At 41.2% G+C, this 18,808-nt stretch overlaps 1 protein-coding gene across 1 annotated transcript in view; it reads left to right on the forward strand.

The window, feature by feature from the left end:
• Nucleotides 1-1,969: 1,969 nt before the first annotated feature.
• LOC104522575 (SPARC-related modular calcium-binding protein 1-like) overlaps nt 1,970-18,808 on the forward strand; it is a gene marked incomplete at its 3' end in the record, with an annotated part of 23,329 nt that continues 6,490 nt past the window's right edge. The window contains 3 exon segments of the mRNA XM_029084253.1: nt 1,970-2,110; nt 6,551-6,722; nt 14,023-14,135. Of these exon segments, the coding sequence (XP_028940086.1) occupies nt 1,970-2,110; nt 6,551-6,722; nt 14,023-14,135 (426 nt within the window).

The raw sequence follows: 18,808 nt of genomic DNA on the forward strand, positions 1-18,808 counted from the left end.
CTTAAGCACTCTCCTTCACTGTAGTGGCTTACAAAAAAAAAAAAAAAAAAAAAGGGGAGGGGGGGATAATCACTTTAAAAAAAAAAAAAGAGATTTCTAGCCTATAAAGGCAGAAAACTGTCTTGAATTAAATTAATACAAATACGTCTACAGCTTGCCGGCTTTGTGGTGCGATCGCATATGTTTGCCCAGTTTTTACCATCCTCAAGCACAGGCTGTGTGCTTTGAACCCATTCTTGTTTGCACAGCTGAGGGCCTGGGGTTGAAACATAAGTGGTGCTTTAACTTAGGCTAGACTCTTCACTTTGCAGGTGGGATGACTCAAGGAATTAAAGTATTACGATATCCTTCTCGTAAGTCTCTCTTGTCTGGGGAAAAGTGTTGTGGCCTTCTAGAATTGTTGGGAAAGCCTTAAGTCTTAGTATAAAATTGTAAGATGCAAGAAAACACCCATGTGATGACTGGAACTTGTTAATAATGCAGGACTTTGACAAACTTTGGTTTAAAAATATATTTGTAAACCAAAATTGTTCAGATGCAAGTGAATACGAGCTTGTGAGCATTTACAAAAAGGGAATATTAAAAATAAATCAATTTCTTCCTCCCCTTCCCCAAAACACATGACAGACTTCCCAGGAAGCTTCCTTTGAAAGCCTTTTTTCACTAGGTTCTGAGGCTGCGTGGGCACCCTGGTCAGCTTTTGGGAGTTGTGGTGGTTCTGGCTGGTTGATATATTTCTGCACATGGAAGACTGCAAGCCCTGACAGTCCCATCTCTGACAGAGTTTCTAAGACTTTTGGATTTTCTCTTTGTATTTCTGGAAGCCAAGCATTTTGGGTCTCTGGCTTGGAGCAGGATCTTTGACGCCTTTGAGGCCTGCTAGGCATCTGGTTCCATAGCAGGAAACTTGGCTGAAGTACTAAACCCATGGTTGAAGTTGAAGTCCTTGCATCTTATAGGCAACCTGCCATGGGGCTGAGAGTCTACCCGTGATTAGAACTGGGACTTGACTCCAGCTCTGCCTCCAGTATGGCTGGTTGCACCAGTTTAGAGACTGAAATCAAGGCATAAATCTGTGAGGCTAAAACTGGGAAATGTGAGATGATGCTTTCCAACAGCAAAAAAAATGTCCAGAAGTTTATAGTCTCCTCTAATGTATAAAATAGCATGGTTTTCCTGGGGCATTCTCCCCAGAAAGAACTTCATTTCTACTAAGACAGGCTGGTCTGAGTGCTTTGGCAAAGGAGTGAGTGACCTGTGCCATATGAACATACCTAAATCGATCACTTTTTCCAAGGATTTATTCTAAGGGTCTTCAAACTTGAGGTCTGCCAAAACAGGAGAAAGGCAGCATGCGCTGTTTTCTCAATATCTCTACTCCTCAGTTTTGTTAGGCAGCAGCCTGCAGTACTAATCAGAAGTGAAGCTGCTAACTGGTGGAGACACCTTTGTTTTGATCTGTAGCGGACTCTTGTCTTGTAGATTTGTTTCTTAATAGTCTTCAGCTTTCTCACATTCATGTCATTTGTGTCCCTTGTTCCCTCTTTCCCCTGAAGCCTTGCTAAAGCACATTACCCTGGTACTGAAGTGCCTTGGCCATTTCTTGTTACCTTTCTCAAAAAGGGCTGTGCTGTTCTGTTTGTGCTTATAATGTACCCAGATGGTGAATCGAATGAGTGACCACCAAGCTCATTTTCACTTGTGGGGTCAGACCTTTCTCTGCTAAATAACACAAGTGTTCCCAGCTGCTCTGCAGCTGCAGGGAGTCTGCTTTCCTTCACAGGCATTAAAAAGCCTTTAATCAGTGTTTGTTGTTTGTCAGCAGTGGTGTTGAGGTGTGGAGAAAAAGAACAGATATGCTTTGTTGGCAAAGTTAACTTCATTCTGACCTCTTATCTTTCCTTTTTCTTTTCAAGTCTGAAGAAGCAGAAAGTAGTTTGGGAAGTGGTTTCTGCAAGCACCTGTGTAAATGTATTTGTTAAAGCAGGAGGTTTCTGTCCTGATACAGCATTTGACATAAAAAGATGCTCTGAGAGCTGCATTGAACTGGAAGCTCTTTAGGGCAGGGACTCAAACTGACTGATGTAGGAGCTGTGCAGGCTCCCTTGATGTAAGCAAATGCTATGAAAATACAAATATTGTTGTCTAATACTAGTGTTACTTATGCTTATTTTAGTATTGAGTCAACATTTAGTATATAAGTCAACCTTAAGTCAATTTAATTGACACTACAACACATTGTCAATTGTCAATTTTAACACTTCCCTAGAAAATAGATTATTCCTGCTAGTTTTTGTATGTTTTTTGTGGTGTTTTTTTTTTTTTTAGCTCTGCTTTTGGTAGTTTTTCTCTCATGGAGGAAAAAGGAGGAGAGAAAAGGACTGATAAGCCAGTGACAGTATCCTCAGTCCTGTTTGCTTTAGATGTTGAAGCAAATGTGAACAGGAGTATCAAAAAGAAGCTTGAGAAATCTCAGAGCTAAGATCATTATTTCCCTTTTCTTTCTATATGAAGCTTGGAAACCTGCTGGTGCTGCATGTGTTTTTGTAGGGTTACTTTTCCCGAGTCCATATCTGTTCATGTTGTGTGTCTGTGTGTACAGCACCAAGAATGGCTCTGTGTCTGTTGATTCTGTTGTTTGCAAAGCCTGCTTGTGTGGGTATCCTGGGGCTGCTAAGATCACAAGCTTTTGATTTGAGCTTCAAGAGTTGCGTTAGGACAGCTGGTGTTAAAGGCAGAATATCTTGCTATGCTTCCCCTAGTTTGAAGGAACCAGAGAACTGTTACTGCCTCAGCTGTATCTGGGGTGGGTCAGTAGTCAGGTGTCAAGGCACCCTGTGCATGCTTCTCCAGCCCTCTGCCTGGCTCAGCAGTATCTCCTGCAGTGACCAAGGTGCTCTTTTGGAGCAGAGCTGTGTTCCTTGGAAGAGGAGTGCCTGCTTGCTCCAGGTGGGAATAAAGAAGTACTGGGAACAAGTAATTTATGAATTGCATTCCTAGCTGTTAATATAGCTTCAAGTGCTCTCTCTGCAAGCAGACACATATTTCAGCATTTATCCAGTGTTTTTCTTCTACAAGTGGCTGAGGCTGTTTATAAAGGAGGGCAGTTGTGCTCTTGGACAGGCAAAATGCTAGAAAGAAAACTGTGCTGGGCAGGAGAGGATGGATGCTCAAAACTGTGTGTTAAATGTCTCTGAGTGGTCTGTGTTGATGATCACTTCTGTAGCATGAATGCTTACCAGCTAGAAACAGGACAAAGAATCATCATTTTACCACCTGAAAGCTGGCAGAGCTGCTGAGCAAAGACAAGGGCTCTGACCTATAGTGGAGCAGGTGTCCTACTGTAAGGGGGAGTTTTTGAAGCCCTTCAGTAATATCTTCAGGAGATCTTTCTGGCAGTGCTGTCTGATCACATGAGAAGAACCCTGATCAGACAGGTGTGATCCTGGATCCTTCTGGAAATTAAGGCAGACTTTTACAATTATAATGTAGTTGAACAAAACAAGCACCATCTTGTGCAACTATGTAAACCCTAAACTTTTTTGGCAAGGTAGGTGTGGCATCTTTGGTGTCTGGAAAGCACCTAACATGCTGTGTGGGCTCCCTACTGTAATCCAAATTACAAATGCTAAAAAGGCTTTGATTTTTTCTCTCTCTCTCTCTTTTTTTTTTTTTTTTTTTTTTTTTTTTTTTTTTATAACGTGGTTCTTGGCTTAATTTGAGTAGGCAAGTACTTCATAGTCTGCAGTGGTGTGCTCTGCATGTTTCCTCAGGCCCTCATAATTAATCAGTGCTGAGCTGTTCTTCCCCATCCCTCTGTGAGGAGGCACTGGAGGGAAGCTCTTCCATACCCTTAAGTTTAGCTTGTTTGTCAGCCCTGAGAAGGACTTTCTATTCTTCAGAGTTGCCCTTTCTGGAAGGAGAAGCATTTCTGGCCTGTAAGGCCCTTTTGTACTAAGTATTTTGGTACAAGCTGTAGAAGCCTTAGGTGAGTTTTCATGATACAAGCTGAGTTTTCAGTAAGTTTGTAGTATGGTTTGATGGGAAACAGTATTCTAGCTTTTTTTGGTGCACCTCTGGATAACTGATCTGTGGAACTCAACTTCTGACACAAGGAATTTGCAAAAAGTTTCATGCCAGTGGCTCAAGCCCTCAAAGTTGTGATAAAAGGCACATGCATGTGTTCCTTCTAAACCAGAATGCCTTCTGTGTTTAACTAAGTATTTAATTGCTGTATGTGCACCATATTGTGGTATCACAGATCTGCTTTTAAAGTCTGTTTATACAGATAGCTGAAAAGCCTTGTGAGTCTTTCAGAGTCTCTGACATTACGCTGCTTCTTTTTGCTGTATGTTTACAGTCACTGGTGATCTTTGCACCTTGGGGGGTACAGAAAGACATTGCTGTAGCCAGAGCAATTCCAACCTACCTTGTAATGGTCCAACCCCTGACTAGAACTGGGCAAAAATCTGGTCCACCTTTCCAGTGTTTTTATAGCCTAGTCCAGGTCTCTATAAACCATTTAAAATTGCCTTCAGGTTTAAATTGTCTAATTTCCCATTTGGAACAGGTGTTGCCACGTTATAGAGAGTGTTGCAGAAAAGGAACAAAAACATTTAAAAAACTCTGCTGTTACAAATTTTGGCAAGTCTCTGACAGATGAGATTTTTAAAAAGTTTGCCCCACCCGAATTAAAACAAGTGCAGACCTTGCTTTTCCCAGCTGTCATGTTTAAATAGGATTTTAATAATGCATGAGTCTTCAAAAGATCCAGCAGTACAGAGCTAATATGCTTTTATATTAAAATATGCAACTTCTCAATTGTTTTTCATCTCATTTAATTGGGGAGAGAAAGGGGGTGAAGAATTTTTTTTTTAAATGTAAAAAAAACAAATTTCAGAGATGCATGTTCTTGGAGTGGTTAGAAACCAACCCAAACTAGGCTTCAGGCGATGTTTTTTCAACAGCTTTAACCTCAAAGCATAGAGCAGACAGCTTTGTAGGCAACTGTAACACCAAGGTGATTATGGCAATGAGTCACACTTCCCTGTAAGGCATCCAGCTATCAACATACTTGGAGAGCCAGGCTTGGTGCGTGCAGGCAACGTGTCAGTCAGTGCCCGCTTGCCCGTCAGCTCCAAACTGCTGAGCTGCTAACTGCTTTGACAGCGAGCTTGGTTATTGCTGTATTAGGGAGCAAGTCTGGTCCCCCTAGCCTTGAGAGAGGCTTAAGAGATGGGAGCTTGGGAAGGGGAAGTGCAAGGCAGGTTTAACTTCCCTTTTCTTTGCTTAATCCTCATGGGACCTGTTTCAAGAGTCCCCTGAAATCTTCCTGTGAGCAGATGGTTGGGTTTGGATATAGATATACCCAGGTCTCTTTCTCAAGTTCATACTGTCTTTCTGAGGACCCCAAATGTCAGTCTTCTTTCTGTAACCATCAGAAGAGTTTCACCAGGACAGGACAGTAGTAACCCTTGTCACTTTCCCATCTACCCTGCTTAGTTAGTCAGTCAGACTCGGAAAGAGACCTGGGTGTATCTATAGGCAGCTCAAAGCACAGCTGAGGGTACAACAGTAAACTACTGCCAGATGTTGGGATTTTCAGGGAACAAGCAGATGGAAAATGGGGACTCATTAATGTGCATTGTGGGTTTCCCAATCTCCAAAAGATAAACCAAAAGGCAAGCTGTCTTCAGAGAAGGCAAGCAGCAGTGATCATGGTTCAGAGGAAGTCTGTATGAAGAATTGGGAGACTCAGATTGTTCGTGTTGAGACTAACAAGAAGGGAGTGCCATGTTTATACAAAACAGACTGCACCTGAACTGAATGCTCAAGAAGAAGAGGTATTTGGAAAGATGACCAATTCGGACTTCTGAAAGGAAATAGCTTTTCACATTGTGTGCAATTAATTGTGGGATGGATGGAATGCAATTTCCAGCTGGGCAGAATGTCATTGGGAAGGAACAAAATGTGGCTTTGGGAGTGTACAGGTATGCTGTTGCAGGTGGTATCCATTGATGACATAAGTAAGGCTTTAAAAACAAGTAACTGGTGATATAAAGCTGGCCACATCCATGGTTCAACTACCAAGGCCAATCTTGATAGGTTATTTGGTTTCCTCCATCCTCAGTGATAAGTTTCTTGCACCTCTGACCAAAATTGCCTAGCACCAGATACTGTTTGTGGCAGGGTGCTAGGCAAGCTGGGCTGTTGTGACTCAGTATTGCCCTTCCCGTGTGGGTTGTGTTTGGCTTTGCACATCTTGTGTTTTCAGAGGTGAGGCAGAGTGAGTAATGTTTCCGTTCTGTTAAAGAAAATGGAATGGCAAAGACCACCCCCCTGCTTTTTTTTTTTTTTTTTTTTTTAAGATGTACGTGTTTAATTTTAAGTTCCCTTCAGGCAAAGTCACCTTGGGTAGGCAGCTTAAATTGCATTGTAGACCATATTGTTATTGTCATAAAACCAAAATTCACCATGCTTTGTTTTGGAAAACTAAACAAAACCAGTATTTTATTTTTTTCTCCCTCCTTCCTTTTTTCACTTTCTTCAGTTTTTAATAAGCGACCGTGACAGAGACCCTCAGTGTAACCTGCATTGCTCCAGGTCCCAGTCCAAACCCCTCTGTGCTTCTGATGGCAGAACATATGAGTCAATGTGTGACTACCAGAGAGCCAAATGCCGGGAGTCAAGTTTGAGCGTGACCCATCGTGGCCGATGCAAAGGTAGGTGGATTTCAAATGCCTTTGAGGGGAGGAATGGCAGTTCTACCTCATAAAAAACCTGGATTTTTAGATCTTTGAGTTTAGTACTGTGATCTGTGAATAATCTGATTGAAACTGTGCATTCAAGTGAGCATGGTTATCTGAGTCTGGGTTTAGGTGACAGGAGTAAGAGCCAACGGAATTATCAATGAAAGAAGGCAAGGGAGCCAGAGACATCACTTGAAAAGGGGCCAAAATATGTGTCTGCAGAGCAGAAGGAGCTGGCCCAACAGAAATGCAAAATCAAATCCTGAAAGAAGAGATCTTCCTTGCTACCTGTGTTGATGAGAAACTGAGATGCCTTTGAGTGATAGGAATGTGGAGTGGGGAAGAATGTGCTGTGCATATTAGATGTCAAGTCCCTTTTCAGACATACACAGCCTTTCTGTGCTGAGCTAGTTAAGAAGACAGAATGCAGGCAAGGTTTTACATGGCCTCTTTTTTGCCTGTTTGCTGTTATATACATAGTTAAAAGTGAGAATACTGTTTCTCAATTAAACCCTTCTTCAGTATAGTCTAAAGATGAAGTTTTAACTCTTTTAAGGAATATTGGTGTCTTGTCACACAAATAGTTTGCTTCTGCAGTGAAGTGAAAAATCAAGTTGAGTGTGTTTCCTGAAAGCACAACTTACTCAGAGGGCAGATGGCACAGATGTTTTTAGCAACTGGCTGAAATGACAGGCAAAACTCATTAAAATCCCCGTGGAAGGATGCATTTAAGCCTGACTTTTGTTTATGAAGGCTTTTTTACTATTGTAAAAATCTTTGGCAGAGTTACTTGTTCTAAAATGGAAATCCCTTTTCAATGTATTGATGAGCTTTATAGTTTAGATGAATTATGCGCATGTCTTTTAAACAGTTTCTCACTTGGGAAAAAAGCTTACTTGTATGATTTCCCCCAGTGCTGGCTTGCTTTATGGCAGCTTCTCTCCCATAGCATAGAAAAAGTCTTTGAATCATGCTGCTTTCTGGAGTACTGGAAACCCAGAAGCTTTCTTCCCAGGGCCCAAGAAGTGGTTGAACTCTTCTTGCAGGTGATGTGTTTTTGAGTATCGCAATAAACAGTAGGGTGGGAGTCTTTCTTTTGCTTTCATCACTCGAGCAGAGCAGCTTAGATAAACAACTCTGCGGCTGATATTGGCACATAAACTGGCGGTGTTCAGTCACTTAAAACATAGGATCGGAAATGCAGTACATCCATATACAAAAGTGTCTGGAAGTGGAGAAAATGTTGACTGCCAAATTACACAGCCCACTGTATACTGTGATTGCAGAGAGTCCCAAAGAAGTAACAGAAGACTTTTTTTGTCTTAAGCATGGGTGAAGTATACTTTCCTTTCTGTTCTCTGACACAGCTGAAATGTTTAGCTGAAACTGCTTGTGTTCTCCTTTCCTTTTTCCCCTTACCCTGTGGTAATATACAGTACCTAATAATCTAGGAGTGTTTGACAGCTGCAAGCCTTGCTTTTAACCCACTAACACTCTCATGAATCCCTGGGAAGTAGGCATATTGTTATAACTATCACATGCAAATTTAACCTTGATGGTAATTTCCATGTGTGCTGCTATTGAAAAGTATTTTGATTTTTCTAGTCATGTTAGGAACATGACCTAGTCATACATAAAGATCACTGTTCTTGGCAAATACAGGTGCAAGACAGGTGTGCCTAGCTACAGGCAGTTGGCCAGGTCTGTATCTTGTACTTGCACAAAGGAAGATGTAGCCTGCAGTGTCTGAGCACCTTCTGCTACTGCAGTAGAGCACCAGGTTTACCCTGCATTCATTCTTTCTTCATGACAGAGATGCTCTGCAGGGGAACTACCATAGAACTAGAAGAGATTCCAAAGGGCCATTGAGCCCAGTCACATGTAATTGTGATAGATACTGTATCCAATAACTTATCCTTATGAAATGAGCAATTTTAACTTGTGCTTCCTTCTCTGAGGGGGCAACCCTCCCCCCCCCACACCCCCCCCTATACTGTGGACAGCAAGGTGTAGTTGTGCAATTTCATATGCCGATAACTTGAACTGTACTTGTGCCAAGGCAAGCAGAATAGTTGCCATAGTGAGAACAGAATCTTTTTGATTCAGATTAGCTCTCTGCTGTTTCTCAAGCAGCTGAGGACCTTTAAAGATGAAATCTTGCCAGCCCTTTGGGAACTATAATTCTTATTCAGCTCCTGCTCATTGCTAGGTTCCTCACGTGCTTTTCAATGAAATTCCTTCAGTGCTAAACTATCTGAACTCCCTCCGAACCCTCACTCGGACATCACAAAGGGTTAAAAGTCAGGAGTAGCTTAAAATGATCAAACAATGGCATCCATGACAAATGGAGCCTCATTGATGAGATTCCAGAGAATGGTTCCAGATGGCATAGCTGTAAAATACAGAGCCAAGTACTCCAACCTGGATCTTTTGTCAGGAGGCGTCTTAAATTCTGATGTCAAGTAAGAGTTATGCCTCAAAACTTTGCAGGGATGAAGGACAAGTATTTGTTAAATGAGTCTTGGTAAGCTGTCAAAATTATGCAGTGATTGTTAGGGTATATCGGACACCTGTGGCTTAAAACACACTAAAGTTCTATGTTAACTGGTTGGTTTCCAGGAACTTATTTGGCCTATTTAATTGAGGGGGAAAAAAAGGGGGGGGTGGGGCAGGAGTGTTCTAAAAACCTCCTTTTAGATATGTAATGGTTGGTTTTGAAAGTCTCTTCTGGTATAGAGCTTGCTTTTAGATCACAAGTCACTATGTAGAAAGAACCTGTCTATAATTTACTGGTGGGAATTGTAACAGGGGTCTTCAGCCCATCTCCTAGGATACCTGGATGAACATATTTGGCTAATGTGCTGGAAAAGAAGGTCTCCTTCTGACTATTGTTGAATTGTTTGAAGGTAATCTGTCTTCTCTACCTACTATTCTTGTTGGACAGGAGATTATATTTTGAAATAACTCTTTTTTTTTTCTTGTGCACTTGCTAGATCCATGTGTATTGTCTTTGAACTTTCTTATTACTAGTCAAGGGAGAATAAAATGGATCCATTATTGGTAGCAGTTAGTCAATAAAATATGAAATGACACTTCCAATTGCATTGCAAATTTAGACATGTTTTTAGCTATGCTCCAAATAAGTTAGGGAACTCTGAGGTAGAAATGGTATGTGAGTATCAAAGAAGGAGCAAAGTATGTCAGCATGAAAGGAAAGAGGTTGGAGATTCCAGGTGTAAGACTTGTCAGAAATGAAGTGGAAAATAATGGGGAGAGTGGAGAATGATTGACACCCCGTGGGACAGATGGGCATGTTTTTGTAGTTTGCTCAGTTTCCATTTTTGCATGTTTTATGCAAAGATCATTGGGTATGAATTTGCTGACTTCAGTGTAGCTGGACTGCTTCATGCCTGATGGGGACCTGGCCTGTATGTGAGACAGTTACCTAATGGAACTAAAATAGTTCAAAAGCTGGTTGGATCAATTTTTGCCCTTTGAGCTCTTGATAAAAACAAAGTAGAATTAAAATTAAATAGCTAGAGTTTTGTAGTTGCATTTTATATATTTGCTGCTAGTGTTATGTGGATGCCTGGAGATGTTTTACTTTGTATTATTAGGATTGCTTGGTCACTATGATGTTGTGCAGTACCAAAACTGCCTCTGCCTGTTGAAGAGAGGATGCTGGAATTCTTGGGACCTGTTCCGGAGTGTACTGTGTGTATTATGAGGGACATGGTGGTCTCATTTGAATAAACTGTTCTCAGATAAGATCAACCATGGGAGCTAGCCAACTTCATTGCAAAATCCAAAATTACGTGCACCTGCATTCTGCAGATTAGGCCACAGATGTCAAAAACATCACTTGTAGTTCACAATCTTCTAGTTGCCAGCTACCAACTTGAGAATTAATTTTCTTTAAGAGGCAGCTTTCTGAGCTGCAGTAAATCTATCCTAAGTTTGAACATATTTAAAGTCCAATTATTAAACAGCTCTGCTTTTAAAAAAAAGTGCTTCTGTTTTGGTTTTTCACCTTATGTAAGGGAGTGGAGAAAGTCCTATTTAGTCTGTCTGGACTGTGAAACTGGAATGTATTAATGCTGTTCTGTTCTATAAGCTTGGTGTTTGATACTCCAGAGAACACTTTTAAGAAGAGGGAAGAAAGTGCTGAAACACTCAGGTAAACAATCAAAATGCAGAATAGGGTATATGAATCTACATCATAACAGCAGGCTTTAGTAAAATTTGTAATGCATCTTATTTGGGGTGAGCTATTTGACAGGTACTTTTTAACACTTGGCACTTATGTAATATTTTACATTTTCTAATTAACAAAGCAAAAATAGCAAGGTGAAGTCATTCCACTGAAATCACATGTTGATGCAAACATTATAAAAATACCAGCCTGTGGAGTGAGGAAGAGAAGGACTGACAGTCCTTTTAAAAACAAACTGGTAAATGTTGATATTAAAGGCACTGTTTTTACTGGAACTGAACTGTGCAATGACAGACAACGATAGCGGCACACATGCACACCTCTCCAGCCAGTGTGATATATAGGTGGTTGTTCCCAGTCAAGGCTGTAAAAGGACTAGCATGACCTTTGGAGATCAATGAAGGAGGATGAGAGAAGTAATCAGGGCTGAGTGTTTATGAGTAGGAGAAAAATAGTCTGTCTTTTCAGCCCTTCAGCAGCAATTTGTGAAGAGATATCACTTGAGCCAAGGGTTGAATTGCAAAAGAGGATGCTGCAACAATGATGAGCTCTTAAATGTTGTGACATAGTGGTGGTTTGCTATACAGTGTGGTCTACTGGGTGGTAGCACAGAATGCATCTAGAAACGCCAGTTAAAATTGCCAGGAGAGACATAGTCATCTCAACAGTAACAAGTTTATATTATCTTTTCCTTATAGGAAAAGCTTGTCTGTGTGCATGTTTGTTCTGCTCATTAGACAAATTGGATGAAGATCTGAGTTAAATCTCCCTTCTGCCTGGACTGCTAATGTATATGTACTACAGGAGACACAACAAAATGTTTGTTCCTACCACTTATGTGGTGAAGCATCCAGTTTCAGTCATGTAGTTGTGAGTGTGCCAGCACTAAAGTAGATGCTGTGTGGAAATGCTTTACGCTTCTTTTCCATGTTCAGGAGAGGAACCAGATATGCCTGTCTGCAGTCTTGTATCCTCAGATGGAGAGGCTAGAAAACACACTTTAATTTGTGGATCTCTGCTTTGATTGTCACGTGAGAAATTTGCAACTCTCTCTTTTTCTTTCCTTATGTGTGCAGATCTATATGATCTATGCTGATATTTTGCTACGTAGTTGTCTCTTATGAAGCAGAACTTGAAGGTGTTTTGAGTCAGCTAGCTAGCTATAAAAACAGAAGGTGCAGCCACACCATCTGTTTTTGTAATAATGTCCTACATCGTGCCAAGCAAGATTAGACTATTAAGCTTGAACAGGAGATCTAAAGGTGATAGGTGTTCCAGTTAACAGCATTGCCAGTGCTTCCTTTTCCACTGAAAGGATGAGCATGTGTTGGAAATGTCAGTACTGCTGGCAGGACTGTGTCCTCCAGTTGAGGTGTGCAAACAAGGTCCGATCATCTGGTCACTTTGGCAAGTGGTGTGGGGGGAAGGAATTTCCTAATTAGGAAAAAAAGCTGCTTCGCTAAATTCAATGTAAATTTTATGCAAGAAAATATTTTCATTGTATGAGTAACAGTCTTGCTCTTTATACAAGCTCATAATACGTCCGTCCACCAGAGATCAAAGCTCCATGTGCTAAGGGTATTGTGCAAGCACCTCACAAACAGTCTAAAGATTAGTGAAGTAGGATCAGAAGGGATACAAGGTCATAGGGAGGTAAGGTGACTGACTTGTAGTCACTCAGTGGGTCATTGGCAGAGTTGAAATAGGCACTCTTGCTTTGTAACCCAGGGCCTAAGCTACAGGCATCTGTGCTGAATGCTATTGCTATGAATAGTAACTTTTTCCAAAGAGAAGATTTCCATAATTTCGGAAGACTTGTGAAATCCTTCCCTGAGGGGGAAGTAGTGTGGTATATTTACAATAAAACTGTGTTGGTAAACCAGAAACCTAGTCTTGGGTCATCAGTTGTGTAAATAAAGTACTTATCTTGAAAGCTTTGGTATATGTCTTTATCAAGACTATGTACAGCATTGTTGCTGGTTTCTGCATCTAGGTGTGCTTAGATGGACGTTGCTTTTATTGCCATGCGATGTGAATTCAGTTGAGTTGAGAACCCAGACTGGCTTTCTAATTCAGTGCTGGTATTAGTGATTCTGTTACTGAAGTTCACATGATCTATGAAGCAGAACATGGGATCTTCAGGGATCCAATGGAATTTTTTTGTTAACCAGTGTGATTTCTGCGCCTGGTAGAATGGAGGGGGGATTCAACCTTGATCAATCAATATGGTGCTGCTCTAAGATTCTGATGATCAATTTTTGCAATTTCTGCATTGAAAAGGAAGGTTGCTAGTCCTTGTGTCAGAATTCCATGGAAACAAATGTTTGCTATCTTTCTAGACTGCACAGCAGTACTGGTAGACATAATTTTTTAAAGGTAAACACTGAGTCAATATGTATCTCTGCATGGCAGAACTCTCCTCTTTGACCTATCAATCATCAGTGTTAGGATTATCTGGGTCTGTGCTCTGTAACAGTGAGCTGAACCTGGAAGAGGTTAAGGTCATGCTACATGCTGCCATCATCTGAAACAGGAGCAGAGCTGAGATCTCAACAGCTTATTTTAGCATCTTGGTGGAAGAGCTGCTCAGAGAAGAAGTTTTGCTGGGGCCATCCGTTCTTCCACATTGCTCACTTTTGGGCCTGAATTACTTGGCTTTTGGGCCTGAATTACTTGGCTTATGCTCAGCCATCCAGTTTCAGGCTGTTAATATTAACACAAACACATCTCTGGTAAGAGTTTTCACTGCATGGACACTGTGCTCCAGCACTTGTTGGAAGAAGCTTCCAGAGCCCTTGGATGACCATTAAAAACTATTGCCTAGGAAATTAGGCAGCTTTTCATTAACTGGCTATTAGTTTGATTGTCTAGGTTCATAGTTGTCTTTGGGATCATTAGTGCTAACTCCGTAGCTTCCTCATTAATGTGCAGGTAATGGTCCTTGATACGTTATACTTGTTTGTTTGGGTTTCCCCCCACAGCTGTGTGGTGCATCTGGTAGCTTTTAAAGAGGCCAAATGGTGTTTGCAACCTAAGTGAGTTTTGCTTTTATCTTTGTAGATGCTGGCCAAAGCAAGTGTCGATTAGAGAGAGCTCAAGCACTGGAACAGGCAAAGAAGCCCCAGGAAGCAGTCTTCATCCCAGAATGCAGTGAGGATGGATCATTCACGCAGGTAAATTTCTATTGACTTTCTTACAGCTAGGCTCCCAGTAGCTGCAGGAGATTCACTGTTAAGACATGAACCAAGCGGTGTATAGCATCATGGTTGCACACGCTCAGTTACTCAGGTAAGTGTTGAATGCTGGGGTCTTGTTTAAGCAGCTGTAAGCTTTGATTCAATCACCATACCTTAAGATGCATACATACGTAATGACATCCAGCTCCAGTGTAGCACAGAAACAAAGGGCATCAACCTCCAGCATAGCACAGAAATAAGAACAAGTTGCAGGGGATGTCAGTTTTTCCCTGAAGATGAGCTACAAAGAGAGCTGTGGCTCACACAGAACAAGGTAGACCAAACTGCTTCTGCTGTTTCCTGTGTTTCTATCCCAGCAAAAAAAGAGTAGTGTTTTGAACCTCTTCCTTCTGCAGGCTACTTGTTAGTGACAGACTCCTGTTTCTTGTTCCATGCCCTGTTGTGGTTTGGGATATGGCAGAGACTGCTTTCTTTGGGCTTTTGATTCTTCCCTTGCTGTAACTAAATGATGTGCTGGGATTGGAGAGTGTTTCATAATGCTGCTTTTCTTGAGAAGCATTTATCTTAGGCAGGGGTAGCAGAGGAGACTTATGATTTGTAAGCCTTTAATATCTGTGAAAAATTAATAGTCAGTCCTGGTCACTGAGCTTCCTTCAGAAATAGTTGGACTGGGAGAGGTTCTACAGAATTCCAGAGAAGTTGAAGTAGTTATGGTAAAAAGAAAGCCCTCATGAAGGAGATTTTGAGAGGAAGAGTAGTTTGCCAAGGCAGGATGGAAATGAAGAGTGATACTTGGTTTTGTTACTACTAGCATATTGAGTAGTGTCTCAGTGATAACTGAACTGGGTGTTAAAAATGGCTTGTACAGTCCTTTGACAGGTAGGAGGGAGTATGCTGGCTGCTCAGTTTGGCATACATCTCAAAAGCCAAAATCTTGCAACTCTGATGACCTCTACTTTGTGAACTTAGGTAAATCACAACTTTTTTCTTTGCCTTAGCTTCCCTATATCTAGCACTGCTCTAGAGATCTTGTTCCTCAGAGAAATTTTGGGATTCATTAGTTATTGTTTGCAATGTCTTTTGAAGGTAAAAAAAATAAATCCAAAATATAATCAATATTGGCTTCAAAAAGATGAGAAAGACAAAAAGCTTTGGGATTGGTTCAAACACTTTGTGATGCCTGGGGGAAGAGAGGAAAGATTATTTTTTTGTGATAACCCACCAAATATGTTTATTCCCCCTGTCAGCTTTACCCTCCCATTAACTGATACGTGGGAGTGTTTTTGCTTTGTTTTTGTTTTTTAATGGTGAAGTTGAAAAGGTTTTATCCATTCTACCAACTTTGCATACTTCTTTGGAGCAGCATCATATTTGTGTACAGTGTAGACCATCTTGGGAAGGTGAGGATAAGAGAGAAGATGTCTGCAGTTTCTTGCAGACTAACTGCACTCTCAATTGTTGAAACTTGATTTTGTGTAGAGCTACTCAGGTTATGTTGGCACTGGAGAGGAATACTTAAAAAACCTAGTATAGTGGGCCAACTAAGTGTTCCATGTGAAACTTCATAGTTCAAAAAAAAAGAGGGAAGGAAAGCTGACTTTCTAAGGTCTATCAACAGTTGATAGCTGTCTATCAATTTCTTGGAGAAAAAAGTAGGAGGTACAGGTGAAACTTTTATCCTAATAAGCTGGACTGGGAGTGCAGTTGATAAAGCTTTGTTTCAGAAAGGTTTATTTGGAAGGTTGGTACCAGAGTCTAGATTGCAGAGCAGTTGCTGGACCTCTTTTCTGCATGTTCCCTGGCCAGCATGGGTTGCCAGTGAAGGGGCAGCATGAAACTGCTTACAAAAAATGTGTGTTTTCAGCTGGCAGCCAAGCAATATTTCACATTTTTCCTCCGTTCAGTCCTATCTGTGAACACTAAAATGCTTTTGTTTTACCTGGCATGATGAAGGAAGCCTCTGATCCCTTTGTAGCTGGAACTGAAATTCATATCATTCCTTGGATTGTAAAAAATACCCCATGTTCCACGTACCTCAGGAACCAACTGAGTTATTTATATTGCAGCATTTAAGGTCATTATCCCTGCATAAGATATGAATGAAAAACAATATCTGAGGAAGCTAGCTGGTTTCAAACTACATTTGAGACAAGTATTTCATTTGTCTTCTGATCCAAATTAATTAAACTTTTGGTTTTTTTAAAGGATGTATAAGAATTAGAATTTTAGTGAACAGTCTGAACATTTTTTGTGCCCAGAAACTCACAAATAGATCTCATTTGGCAGAGGTGGTTTGGATACTGCATCTCCTGCACAGAGAATTGCCCCCCCCCCACCCAGATTCTGCTCTGCAGGGAAGCTGTGTAAGCCAGTTCTTGAAGTCCCTGAGGCCTTACTGAAGTCAGCTCTGAACTGTTACTAGTTTATCCTAGTTCAGTACCCAGAAAGCTGTTCCATCCAAAATCCAAAATCTCAGCTCAGAAGTCCATAACAGAGCAGTATCTCTCAGCAAAGTTTTTAGGAGAAATACCCACCATGCTCTTCAACCTTGAATCCCCACCCCAACAAGAATCTAAGCAGATGCATACACTTCTGGATATACCCTGTACATAGAATTGGCTAGGGAAATTTTTTTCAACAACTTTTCCCCCCTTCTGTGTAACTGTTATTTAGGGAATTGGGTAGAAGAAAAGTTCTGATCAGAGGAGAAACAGGATGCATGCACATATTTATTATATCAAATGTCTTAATCGTTATAGCACTTACTCAAGATGTGGTTGACTTGCTTTCAGGTCTTGAGCAGAGCCTTTTTATAGATGCATACACAGTAGGTGTTAAGGCCCATGTCTTCCTCCTTGCCATCATACTTCAAAAGATCTGTGTTTTGTTTAGGTAATTGTTGGAAATTCCTGAAAGTTTTGCAGGCCTGAAAAACATGAACAGTGCAAGTTTGGGAGCTGCATTTGGTAGTGGTAACTGTTCACAGAACTTACGTGATCTTAGATTGAACTGTTGCTTTTGTGTTTTATAATCCTCTTGATTAGAAACTGAATTGCAGTCACTATGGGCAAACTCTGAAAGCAACACTAAGTGAGGCTGTTCCTCTGAAAGCAGCTCAAGTCTGCCATTTGTAGCTCCTGGAATTGTATGCAGTACAAAACTGTGACTTGGGGGCTGGACTACTGCAAATTGGATGGTAAGGGGTGGTGGGGTGGTAAGGAGAACATAGCTACTCTGCTGTTCTGTGACTGGCAGCATGTGCTGCATGGGGCCGTGGCTGTAGAGGGGAGACCATGCTTGCCTTACTTCTTCCTGCCTCCCTGCAAGGCAACTGGCGCTGAGACCCAACGGTTAGATGTGGTAACAAGAGTGAAAGGGAGGAGGGTCTGAAAGCAAAGACCTTGATTTGGTTTGCATATAAACCCTGCGCTAGAGAGATGTCCTCTGTGTGCGTCTTAAATACTTGTGTAATCTGTCTTTTTTAACTGTCTGTAAAATCTATACAGAAAAAAAAGAGTTGCCACCAGTTTTATTGCTTGGATGGCCAGTTCTCCTAGGCATGGCTAGTTATAATGGGTTTTGTGTACTGCATGAAGAGCAGCAGGCACCTGTCAATTCACTGGTTTTCATAACTGTTTCTATGCGCCATGTCTGTTGCTTCCCTTATTCTGGGAATTTGTGTATAGCAAAGATCTTATCAAATGCCTTTTTAGTCTTGCTTACACATGTTAAAAATGCATCATGGATTTGCAGCGTGGAAGAGGTGGTGGCATTTCAGGCATGATGGGATGACTGTAAATGGGAGCAGAGCTCATGAGTTGCTATTTCTTTATATTTCAGTGTGAGTGTGGAATATTACTTCCTATAACAAAAGCTCTCTGCACTTAGCTCACAGTTATATAAGCATGCAGATAAAATTTGAGTTATTCACAACATAAGAATGTTTATTTGATATGAGTAATTTGATTAATCGTATAACTTAGGTCATGTACTGCTGTGCAAAGTTGGACATGACTAATACCATTTTCTGTTCCCAAGACTTGCTCTCTCCTTTTTGCTGTTATGCTGTATTTTGCATAAATGCCATTCCCTTTCCATGCTGCACTTAACCTGCTGTGATCTGTTCTTCATAAACAGGCTCTACTGGGTAATCTGCACACTTTCTTTTGCTGCCTAGTGCCATTGGGCTTGTTGCCATGGGCTGAGAGAGACTTGCATTCTTCACAGTTTTCCCCCAAGCAGTTTTTTAGAAAAGATTGCTGAGGTTTTAAACGGGATCAATTTCAGACAGATTAATATGAACACGAACAATGTTAACCCTGCTTTCGGGGTGTAGGTCTTGTGAGGCTTTGTGGTGTGTCTTGCTGCCACCTTCCACTGTCTAGCTGTGGTTTCTTTTCCTTGCAAGTCTGCATACAGGTGGCTGAGAGCAAGCCTCCTTGGAGAGTTTTTGTGACTTTAGGGCTCTCAAAACTGCAGCTACTGGTGCAGTTATGATGCAGTACTGAGACTTCTCTTAGAGTGCATCAGTCAAACCTCTTGTTTTATGACAGGATCAGTGACTGGGCTGACTGTATCAGAGCAGTTTTCAGTTATCGGATTGTTTCCAGAGCACTCCCACATCTGGTAATACAAGTCTGTTCGGAAAG

Source organism: Antrostomus carolinensis, unplaced genomic scaffold, assembly GCF_000700745.2.
Source record: "Antrostomus carolinensis isolate BGI_N321 unplaced genomic scaffold, ASM70074v2 scaffold10613, whole genome shotgun sequence".
Lineage (NCBI taxonomy): Eukaryota > Metazoa > Chordata > Aves > Caprimulgiformes > Caprimulgidae > Antrostomus > Antrostomus carolinensis.